Here is a 12,258-nt window from a genome sequence, read left to right on the forward strand (position 1 = left end):
ATGGGATGGCATCAAATTTAAAAAACTGTACAGCAAAGGAAACAATTAAGAATGTGAAGAAAGGACCTACATAATGAGAAAAAATATTGGCTACCTGCTTTTTTGATGGAGAATTAATATCCAGAATATATAAGAAATCAAAAAACTGAACACACACACAATTCTCTCTCTCTCTCTCTCTCTCACACACACACACACACACACACACAACCTAATTGATAAGTGGGCAAATGAACTAAACAGACCCTTCTCAAAAGAAGCAATACTGGGCTGGGACTGTAGCTCAGTGGTAGAGCACTTGCCTAGCATGTGTGAGGTGCTGGATTCGATTCTTAGCACCACATAAAAATAAATAAATAAAATAAAGGCATTGTGTCCATCTACAACTAAAAAATAATAAAAAAGAAGCAATACAAATGGCCAAAAAATATATGAAAAAAATGTTTGACATCTTTAACAATTAGGGAAATGCAAGTCAAAATTACCCTGAGGCCACCTGTGTGGCACAGACCTGTAATCCCAGTGGCTCAGGAGGCTGAGGCAAAGGGATCCCAAGTTCCAGGCCAGCCTCAGCAATTTAGTGAGGCCCTAAGCAGTTTAGTGAAAACTATCCCAAAATAAAACATAAAAAGACCGGGGGGGGGGGTTTTGGCTCAGTCATTAAGTGCCCCTGGGTTCAATTCCTGCTACCCAAAACAAAACCAACCAAACAAACAAATAAGATGCTACACTGGAGAGGATGTAGAGAAGAAGGAGCAGTTTTACACTGTTGGTTTAAATTAGTAAAACCACTGTGGAAATCAGTATGGGGTTTCCTTAGAAGACTAGGAATAAAACCTCCACATGACTCAGTTATACCACGGCTCAGTATTTATCCTGAAGAATTAAAGTCAACATATTATAGTGATACAAGTGTACTCATGTTTATAGCAGCAGAATCCACAATAACCAAATTATGGAACCAATCTAGGTGTCCATCAGTGGATGATTGAATAAAGAAAATGTGGCATATATGCACAATGGAGTTTTATCCAGCCAGAAAGAAACATGAAATTATGTCATTTGCAGGAAAATAGATGGAACTTGAGAACATTACGTTAAGTGAAATAAGACAAAGCTGAAGGTCAAAGATCATATATTTCTCTCATATGTGGAAGCTAGAGAGCAGAAAGGAAGGGGAAGGGCCTCATGAAAATCAAAGAAGGGGTTGGGGATATGGCTTAAGTAGTAGCGCGCTTGCCTGGCATGCATGAGGCACTGGGTTTGATCCTCAGCACCACATAAAAATAAAATAAAGATATTGTGTCCACCTAAAGCTAAAAAAATAAATATTAAAAAAAAAACAAAGAAAAGGGATCAGAAGAAGGGAGGAGAGAATAAAAAGGAGAAATGATACTGGGGAATGATATTGGCCAAATTAAATTGTTATATTGTGTGCATGTTCAAAGACATAACAACAAATCCCACTGTGTAAAACTATAATGCACCAATTTTAAAAATGGAAAAAAAAATTAACTAGGGGAACTGGGATATAGTCCAATGAGTACTTGCCTAGCATGAGGGAGGGTCCTATCTCCAGCACTGCAAAATTAATAACAATAACAATAATAAACTAGAAGGGCTCTGTAGCAGACTTGAAGAACCTGATAATTTGATAGAAAATAGAAACTATTTATTCTTGAAGCCCCCTGTAGGGGCATATGCCTGTAATCCCAGCAACCTGAGAAGCTGAGGGGGGAGGATCATGAGTTCAAGGCTAACCTCAGAAATCTGGCAAGAGGTCCATCTCAAAATAAAAATAAAAAGAACTGAGGATGTAGCTTAGTGGTAAAGCACCCCTGGGTACAATATCTAGTCAGAAAGAAAGGAAGGAAGGAAGGAAAAGGAAAGGAAAGGAAAGAAAAAGTAAGAAAGAAAGAATCTATTCTAAAGAATAAAAAGAGATACTGGGTACAGTGGCACGTGCCTGTAATCACAGCAACTTGAGAGGCTGAGACAGAAGAACTGCAAGTTTGAGGCCAGCCTCAGCAACTTAACAAGATCCTAAGAAACTTAGTGAGACTCTGTCTCAAAATTAAAATAAACAAATAACAGACTGGGGAGTAGCTCCGTGGGTTCAATCCCCAGTACCAAAATAGATAAATAAAATAAAGACTAAATAAAAGGAATGAAGAAAATCTGAGAGACCTAAGGGAATACAATCAAGTACACCATAATACACATGATTGTGAGTACCATAAGAGATGGAGAGAACCAAAGGCTTAAATAATAATGGCTAAAACGAGCCAACTTTATAAAACTCATTAATCTTCACACCAAAAAAGTCAATGAACTCCAAGTAAGATAAGAAATCCATTCCTAAACACATCAAACTACTGAGAGACAAAGAACAAATCTTGAAAAGCAACTATAGAAAAATGACTCATTGTTCATAAGGGATTGTCAATGAGATCAATAGTTGCATCAGAAACTATGAAGGCCCAAAGGCAGCAGGTGGACATATTCAAAATGCTGCAAGAAAAAGACTATTAGCCAGGAATTTTATAGTCAGTAAAACCATCCTTCAGAAATGAAGAAGTTAAGTCATTCACTCGTTAAAAAGACAAAACAAAACAAAACTGAATTTGTCACCAGCAGACTGGCCCCATGAGAAACAAAACAAAACAAAACAGTTATCCTTCAGGCTGGAATGAAAGGATGGTAGGCAGTAGTAAAACCCTTGGGTTTTATCCCCATACTGAGAGGAGGAGGAGGAGGAGGAGGAGGAGGAGGAGGAGATAATGATGACAGTAAGAGAGAAAGAGAGCAATAGAAAACATGAAAGATTTACATAAAACAAATAAAATTCCAGATGTAATTCCTAAATATATATATATATATATATATATATATATATTCATTAATAATTACATTAAATAAAATTGCGTTAAATATTCCAATAACAATGCAGGGATTGAAAGATTTAAAAAATTATCCAACTACATATAGTCTATAATGAACCACACTTTACATTCACAGTCACACAAAGGTTGAAATTAAAAGGATGGAGAAAGATCATATGAATAATAAACAAATGAGATATGGAGTGGTTACACCAATATTAGGTTGATAGAATTTAAGACCAAAATTGTTAAGAGGTAAAGAAAGATATTTTGTAAATGACAAAAGAGTCAAATTATTAGCATGATATAACAATTATAAGCACAAATGCACCTAACAACAGAGTCCCTAAAAACTGATCAAATTGAAGAAATACACAATTAACAGTAACAGTTGGAGATTCCAATATCCTACTATACCAGGAGTATATAGAATAACTAGGCAGAAAATCAATAGGGAAATAAAGGACTTGAACAACAGTGTATACTAACTATTCTTATCAGACATCTCAGAGCACTCCAACAAACAACTGCAAAACATACATTTTTCTCAAGGCATATGGAACACCATATATTAAGCCATAAATTGCATTAATGTATTTGTAATAATTGAAATAATACTATGTATGTTCTTCAACCACAGTTAATGAAATTAGATATCAATAAAAGGAGGAAATTGGACTGGATTTGTGGCTCAGTGGTAGAGCGCTTGTCTACCATGTGTAAGCACTGGTTTCGATCCCTGGCACCACATACAAATATACAAATAAAATAAAGATATTGTGTCCATCTAAAACTAAAAAAAAAAAAAATTTAAAGGAGGAAATTTACAAATACATGGAAATTAAATACACTCCTAAATATCCAATGAATTAAAGAATAAATCATAAGGTAAATGGTTAAGGCCCCCTGAATTCAATCCCTGGTTAAGAAAGAAAGAAAGAGAGAGAGAGAGAGAGAGAGAGAGAGAGAGAGAGAGAGAGAGAGAGAAGGAGGAAGGAAAGGAGGAAGGAGGGAGGAGGGAGGGAGGGATGGAGGGAGGAGAAAAAGAGAGAAAGAAGGAAAGAGAAAGAAAGAAAGAGAGAAAGAAGAAACCTCTTCAATTACAACCTTAAAAAAAAAAACCTAGAAAGAAGAGCAAAATACACCTAAAAGTTAGCAGAAATAATGATTACAGCAAGAAAAACAATGACAATCAATGAAATCAAAAGTTGGTTCTTTCAAGATTAAACAAACAAAATATCAAACAAATTGGGAATAGAAGAGAAATTCCTCCACCCCAAACCTGATAAAGGACATCTATGAAAAACCCATATAACATCACATTCAACAGTGAAAATTGCTCTGCAGGGTGGTGCAGGCCTGACACCCCAGCTACTTGAGAGGTGAGGCAGAAGGATTGCCGTCAGAGGCCAGCTTCAGCAACTTAGTGAAACCCTTTCTCAAAATAAAAAGAAATGAAAGGGCTGAAGGTGCATTTCAGTGGTATAGTACTAATGTGTGAGGCTTGGGTTTCAACCCCCAGAACAAACACAAGGAAAAAAAAATAATGGGAAACAGTGCAGCCACTATGGAAAACAATGTGGCAGTTTCTCAAAAGTTAAATATAGAGGGCTGGGGATGTAGCTCAGTGGTAGACATTTGCTAGCATGTGCGAGGTCCTGGGTACTCTGACCAGCACCACAAAAACACAGAAATAAATATAGAGTTACCATATAATTCAGCAGTTCCACTCTGGGTATATATACAAAATAATTGAAACTGAAGTCTCAAAATATTTCCACACAGATGTTCATGGCAGTATTCTTCACAACAGTCAACACATGGAAGCAATGAGGACAGACATCTCTCCAAAGATACATAGGTGGCAACCGGGATAGGAAAAGATGCTCAACATTAGTATTCATTGGGGAAATGCAAATACATGCCACAATACCTCATACTCATTATGATGGGTACTATGAAAATTTAAAAAATGAACAACAACAACAACAACAAAAAGTGTTGATGAGGATGTGGAGAAATTCTCTTCACAGAAGAATATGATAATCAAAGTGTGGTGTATATATACAAGACAACATTATTTTGCCTCAAAAGGGAAGGGAATTCTGACACATTGAACAACGAGAATGAATCTTGAGGACATTATGCTAAGTGAAATTGGTCAGTCACAATAAGACAAATACTACGTAATTCCACTTATCTGAGATACCAGAGAAATCAAATTCCTTAGAAAATAGTGAAGAGGAATGCTAGTTGTCAGAGGATAGGGAAAGGGGAAATTGGGAATTGTTTAATGGACTTAGAGACTCAGTTTTACCATGAAAAGCTCTGAAGTTTGGTGCAATAGTGTGAATATATTTAAAATTACTGAACTGTACAGCCAGGAATGGCTGAAGATGATAAATTTTATGAAATATGTATTCTTATCACATCTTTTTAAAAGCTATAAAAATTATTTATTATGTTTTCAATATGCTAGATGATGAGATATTGTCATTCATCAGATTTGTGACAATTTTTATTTTTCTGCATCCTGGAGTAAATCCCTTGACTTTTGTACCTCAGCTTCTACCTGTGTCTATCTGGATGCTCACAAATTAACCTGATATATATCATTTAATCCTACTCAGTGTGGTGTGTCAGGCTTTTCCATATGTAATTCTCACAAGTGTTCTGAACACATTAAAGCTCAGCAAGGTCCAGTGACTTTCCTCAAGGCCATGAAAGCAATGGTTCTCTCACTGGGTCCCATTGGCATGACCTTAAAGTCTGGGTTCTTATTTACCAAGCCTTATCTTCATGCAGCTAGTTTTATCCTGAGAACCACTTGGGGCTCCTAAAAACTTCAGATCTTCCTTAGAGATGAGCAATTGTTTAAGAATTAGTGAATATTGACTGTGTGGATCCTGAAATGGGCAAATTAACAAGTGAAGAGATAAATTAAAATAGGAATGACTAAATGGACAAACTTCTGTAGCCCTGGAGAGGGGTGGAGTCTGAAAGAGAAGGAAGAACAAAACTGCCGAGTGAGGACATCTCACTCTGTGCTCACCAGAGCTCTTCTACCCTGTGCTGTGGACAGAGTTGCTGAGGACAGCCCAGGGCCTGGGTCTGTTTCCAGCTTAGGGAGAGGCCAACTCTGACACACCTTTGTGTACTCCCAACAGCAAAAGAGGTTCAGGTAAGGTGTTCCAAGGAGAAGAGGGTGAAAAGAACAAAAGGGGGGCTGGGCATGGTGGCGCATGACTGTAATCCCAATGGCTCAGGAGGCTGAGGCAGGAGCATTGCAAGTTCAAAGCCAGCCTCAGCAAAAGTGAGGTGCTAAGCAACTCATTGATATACTAAATAGGGCTGGGGATGTGGCTCAGTGGTCAACTGCCCCTAAGTTCAATTCCTGGTACTATTAAAAAAAAAAAAAGAGCAAAGGGGGTACTTGGCAGGTTTGTGTGAATGAAAAGGGACTTATCTATTATTAGATCTGACTGGTTTATGTGGGGAAGGCTACAGAAAGGGGATAAAATTGAAGGGAAGACCTGGCCCCAAACAGTCATGGCAAGTGAGTTTCAGAAAGGATTTGGAGAGACACTTGCCGGGTTTGATGATCAATTGCTTGTGGAAATAATGAGGGAGAAGAAGGGGTCTTCATTATTGGTTCTTATGTACTTCAGTGACAGAGCCCAGAGGAACAACCTGTAGTGGGTGGGGGTGGGTTGAGGGTAGGAATGAACAGAGATGTGTACTGTCACTTTTGCTAGGTGCCTTCCATGACTCCAAGTGCTTATTTGGAAGCCTGCTCCAACATGAGGGACTTGTATGTTGTTCCTTCAGTCTGAGTGTCTTTGCATTTGTATTTTGACAGGTGTGTGTATGTTGGGTGGGGGTCTGTTAGTTGAGGCCAGGGTCAGAATAGGTGGAGCCAGAAATGGCTTTCAGAAATTAGGGAAGGAAAAGCCTCAGGAAGCAATGTTTTATGTAACCACTAGTATTTCCATTTTTGTGTTATTTAACCAAAAACCACCCTGTGAGTTAAGTCACTTGATCCTCGTGCCAGTCTGGAGAGCTCAGCAGGCAGACTGGGTTGCCACATCCTCAGAGCTAACAGTGTTTCTAGACTGGCATGGAAAACCAGCTGACTCACAGTCTAACACAGAGCACTTGCTGACACTAGGTGAGTGTGTACTTGGCCCTTTTCAAGGAATGGACTTGAACTATTTAATTACTTGTCATACTATTTAATTACTTGTCATAAATATAAATCTAGAGAGAAGGTGAGGGCACAAGGCATTTCTTCCAATGAGTGCCCTCCCACTAGCCCCAGCTCCCCTTCTGAGCCCTCTAAGCCTTCGGTGAGGGAGCCCCCTTGCCAACCTTCTCTGCTCTAGCCTCAGGACTCAGCACTGAAGGAACATGGTCCAACCTCATTTTTCATTGTATTACAAGGACAGGGAGACTGAGGCAGGGGTTGGAGGGGGCACCCTGGATGGACCTCTTTCCCCACAGGCCTTGGTCTCCCTAACCATAGCTCCCTCTGCAGGGACAGAAAGACATGACCTGGAAATTGATACCACTTCTGCTATTGGCCTGGATAGCCACCACATGCAGTGCCCGGGACAGGACTGACCTGCTCAATGTCTGTATGGATGCCAAACACCACAAGGCAAAGCCAGGTCCTGAGGACAAGCTGCATAATCAGGTCTGTCTGGAATGTGGTTCCGTTGGGGAAGGGGCTGGTTCTAACAGGGAGGAGGAAGTCAGGGTGGTGGGGGGATAGCTTGAGAGGTCATACCCCCATGCCCAAGTCATTGCTGCAAGAGAAGATGAAAGTAGAGTAAGGAGAGTGAATTTGGAGGTGAATTTTTGGAAGCCCTCCTCAGGACAGGTACCATGTAGGAAGTGTCTGAATAATCCTATTAGGTATCATGTGCTTCTGTATATGATTTTCTATTCCCAGTGGTTCTTTGACACAGGTAGGTGATGTTCTCCATATCACAGGAATAAGGGAAATGAAGGTCCACAGAAGCACTTGGGTCCACACAGGAGTTGGGTATGATCAGCCTTTGTGATGGGGAAGAGGTAGGACGGGTATTTGGAGGGTGGGAGACCATGGGAAACATGGTTCTTCTTAACCTCACGACATGCTAATTCCATGGAGTGGCAAAGGTAGAATAAAGGAAGGCCCCTTGTGACAGGGATGCAGGGCATAGTGCTTGTACATTCACATAGTTTATAAAAATTTATGCCAGAAGTTTGCAACCATATTAGACTCAATGTCTACTTTTTTTTTTTTTTTTAGAGAGAGAGAGAGAGAGAGAAAGAGAGAATTTTTTTTAATATTTATTTTTTAATTCTTGGTGGACACAACATCTTTATTTTATTTTTATGTGGTGCTGAGAATTGAACCCAGCGCCCTGCGCATGCCAGGCAAGTGCGCTACGGCTTGAGCCACATCCCCAGCCCTCAATGTCTACTTTTTATGACAAATATTTTTAGATCTTCTTTCTTTTCTGGAGTAAAACTCAGGCTAATAGAATTTACAAGTATATTCAGTTTTAAAAATATCAACATAATGCTCTATCTGTAATACAAAGGAATTGCAAGCAGAAAGTAGAGGTGCTACTTGACTTACCATGGGGTTATGTCCTAATAAGCCCATCACAAGTTAATATGCCTAACCTACTGAACATCACAGCTTAGCAACCCAGTACACTGCTGAGAATGGACTATTGCCCCTTGTGATCACATGACTAGCAGCTGTGACTTACTGCCCCCACATTGTACTATATATCGCTACCCCATGAAATTAAAAAATTCAAGTTTCTTTCCTTTCTTATTTACTTTCTGTAAACAAGATGGAACCCAGGGCCTCACAAATGCTAGGCATGCACTGTACCACTGAGCTATATTCCCAACCCTCAAAGTACACTTTCTACTGGATTCATATCACTTTCACACTATTCAGTTAAAAGTTAAAAAAAAAAATCCAAAGTCAAACCATTGTAAGCTGACAACCACCTGTAAAAATAAAATATTTTCTAACTCTGTTCACATCTGTTCTCTGGTACATTAGAAGACATCAGGAAATAGTATGTGCTTGCTTTCATTTACAAAATCACTATGAATAGGGCAACTATATATGAAGATTGATATATTTGTATTCCATTGGTTACATAAATGCTATAAGATGCTCTAAACAGGGTTTCTATCAATGACATAATTTCTAAATCATTAAGAGCACTGGAGCTACTCAAGTATGAAAAAACAGTTGGGATTACTTTCTATTTTAAGGCATTTTCAATCCTGGAAAACCCAGTCTATATTAGAAGCTTGTGGAAATATGATGTATCCATGTGTAAGATGAAGTCAGGTTTAGATTTGGAAATAATAATGGATCTTTCACTTTTTTCAGCAAATATGTTTATGAGCTTATTATGTGTCTGGCACTGGCTTAGCCTTTGGAGACAGATCTTAATACTTATCAAGAAGAATTAATTTAGTTTAACTACATTACTGCATGACTTTGCCTCTTTGCTCAAAATGTCACCTTCCAATGAGGCTTTTCCCCACCATGCTATTTAAAATTTTAACAATCATCACATATTCCACATTCTCATTCCCTGCTCTAATTTTTCCCCATATCATTTATCATATCCTGATTTTATCTCATTTTTTCTCTTTTCATTTCTTACTTATTGTCTGTCTCCCCTACTAAAATATAAGGTCCATGAACATATGTTTCTGTCTGTATTGTTTACTGATGTATTCCCAGCAATACAACTATGACTGGCTCACTCTGGGTGCTCAATACTTAATTTTAAAAATAAACAAATGAGCTGGGTGCAGTGGCACATCCCTGTAATCCCAATGACTTTGTACGCTGAAAATTTAAGGCCAGCCTCAACAATTTAGTGAGGCACTTAGCAACTCAGAGAGACCCTATCTCAAAATAAAAAATAAAAAAGGGCTGGGAATGTAGCTCAGTGGTAAAGCACCCCTGTATTCAATCCTCAGTACCAAAAAACAAAACAAACAACAACAACAACAACAACAAAAACAAATCAAAAAACAAATGCAAAGATTTTACATAGGGCTGGGTTGTAGCTCAGTGGTAGAGCGCTTGCCTAGCATGTGTAAGGCACCGGGTTCAATTCTCAGCACCACATATAAATAAATAAAATATAGGCCTACTGACAACTAAAAACAAAGACTTTATATAAATGATAATTATTATCCCCAAGACAAGGTTACCCTGGGTTTCCACAGAACCTTGATTATGCTATTGTAATTCTTTCCCCCTTGAGATGGGGGTTCCTGAAAGTCAAGGACAGAGAGGTCTTTGCAGTGAGTGTTCCTGGAGAACCTGCCTGGGGCAGGGGACAAGAACCAAATGGGATGAGACTGGAGGTGGCAGGATAGGTGTGGGGTAGAGGGACTCAGTCCAGTGTCTTCCCTACCCAGTGCACTCCCTGGAGGAGGAATGCCTGCTGCTCTGTTTACACGAGCCAGGAGCTGCACAAGGACACCTCCCACCTGTATAACTTTAACTGGGATCACTGTGGTAAGATGGAGCCTGCCTGCAAGAGACACTTCATCCAGGACAACTGTCTATATGAGTGCTCACCCAACCTGGGGCCCTGGATCCAGCAGGTACAGTTTTCTCCCTTACCCTACTCCAGTAGGCTTCCTGCCCTCTGGCTCAGTTCCTTCAAGTCTGTGGCTATCATCATTCCTGGCTAAGACGAGCCCTCCTTCCCACTCAGGTGGACCAGAGCTGGCGCAAAGAGAGGTTCCTGAATGTGCCTTTATGCAAAGAGGACTGTCAGAACTGGTGGGAGGACTGTCGCACATCCTTCACCTGCAAGAGTAACTGGCACAAGGGCTGGAACTGGACCTCAGGTGAGGGCCTGTGGGTGGGGAGATGGAGGTAGGGTTTGGAAAGGGGGACGTTGAGGAATGGGGGTTGGGTAAGGATTTCTGGGATGACAGAAATGAGATTTGGGTCCAGAGCTGGCTGACTGTGTTCACCATGTCTATGACTGCAGGAGTTAATAAGTGTCCAGTTGGGGCTGTCTGCCGAACATTTGAGAGCTACTTTCCCACACCAGCTGCCCTTTGTGAAGGTCTCTGGAGTCACTCATACAAGGTCAGCAACTATAGCCGAGGGAGTGGCCGCTGCATCCAGATGTGGTTTGACCCAGACCAAGGCAACCCTAATGAGGAGGTGGCTAGGTTCTATGCTGCAGCCATGAATGCTGAGGCCATGCCCCATGGAATGGGTCTTCACCTGCTCAGCCTGGCCCTGATACTGCCACTCTGGCTCCTCGTCTGAGTCCAGTCTTCCCCATACCACCCTCTGTCTGCTCCCAGCTTGGATGACCAGGCTGGGCTCCTCTCAGCTTCCACAAAAGAGATCCCTAAACCTGCTTCCATCTATTACCCACTCTTCTGCTACCCAGTTCCTCCTCCATGATAGGGCTTTGGGTTCTTCCAACAGTCAGTTCTAATAAATTAGTGACATATTTATGTGTGATGTATTATTTTAGCTGTGAGTTGGTGAGTAGTGGGTGAGGGACAGATTCCATAGCTTTTGTATTTTAATACAACTAGACTTGTATTTTAATCCCGGCTCTGCCATTCACTATGTAAAATTCAAATGCTTGAAAACCTTAGTTTCCTCAATAAAATGGAGATAATATTCCTTCCCTTGGGCTTGTGAAATGTAAAGGAGTTGTTGCCTAGAAAGCATGTGTTCCCAGTGAGTGCAATCAGTAGTCCTCAGGGATTCTATTGCTCCTATGGCCCTAAATGAGAGTCAGGTCCAGGTCTTCTTAATTATATTGGTTCCCAAACATTCCCCCTCCCCAGTGCTTGTCTGCCTGACTTTGCTCAGCTCTGCAATGGGAAAGCTGAAAGTGGGAATCCAGGGGGAAAAGTTCACACTGCCTAACATGTGGACTAAGAGCAAAGCTGGAGTTTGGGACCCTCAGAGGAGGAAGTGGTGATTGGGAAAGACAATCTGGGAGATTTCTGAAGAGGAAATACTCAAAAGACTGGAACTGGCTCTGTGCCGTGTCCTGGTGGTGTGTCTAGCAGAGGATTAGAAACTCTGAGGATCTTCCCAGAGGCAAGAGCCAGGCCTCTTCTCTGGTACTTTGTCCCTCCCAGGATCGGTAGATATGCTGGTCTTGGAGGGTTGTTCTGTCTTTGCACAGCACTCAGGAGCTGGGCCTGAGCCTATTTCTGGGTTTCTCGCTTTCCAGTTCTCCTTGAGAAAGTCTTTATCTACACCTAGCACATTTGTCTCCAAAGAGGCCCCAGGTAGCTGTCTGAGAACAGCTTGCAGGGAGGTGGGTGTCCCAGTTGGGATTAGCAACCAGGT

The 12,258-nt window shown here is 40.7% G+C and overlaps 1 protein-coding gene across 2 annotated transcripts; it reads left to right on the plus strand.

The window, feature by feature from the left end:
* Positions 1 to 5,906: 5,906 nt before the first annotated feature.
* Positions 5,907 to 11,402, plus strand: Folr2 (folate receptor beta). Of its 2 annotated transcripts, XM_046442157.1 has the most exons (6): positions 5,917 to 6,063; positions 6,934 to 7,050; positions 7,417 to 7,575; positions 10,338 to 10,526; positions 10,640 to 10,775; positions 10,922 to 11,402. In XM_046442157.1, exons 3-6 carry the CDS (start codon positions 7,429 to 7,431, stop codon positions 11,206 to 11,208), a joined length of 759 nt encoding a protein of 252 aa, XP_046298113.1. In that variant the 5' UTR covers positions 5,917 to 6,063; positions 6,934 to 7,050; positions 7,417 to 7,428; the 3' UTR covers positions 11,209 to 11,402. The 2 variants fall into 2 exon arrangements, with proteins under 2 accessions (XP_046298112.1, XP_046298113.1); XM_046442156.2 differs by lacking the exon at positions 6,934 to 7,050 and having other exon boundaries at positions 5,907 to 6,063.
* Positions 11,403 to 12,258: the final 856 nt, after the last annotated feature.

Source organism: Marmota monax, unplaced genomic scaffold (assembly GCF_021218885.2).
Source record: "Marmota monax isolate L192 unplaced genomic scaffold, Marmota_monax_Labrador192_F-V1.1 WCK01_AAM20220418_F8-fsc00068, whole genome shotgun sequence".
NCBI classification, from domain to species: Eukaryota; Metazoa; Chordata; class Mammalia; order Rodentia; family Sciuridae; genus Marmota; species Marmota monax.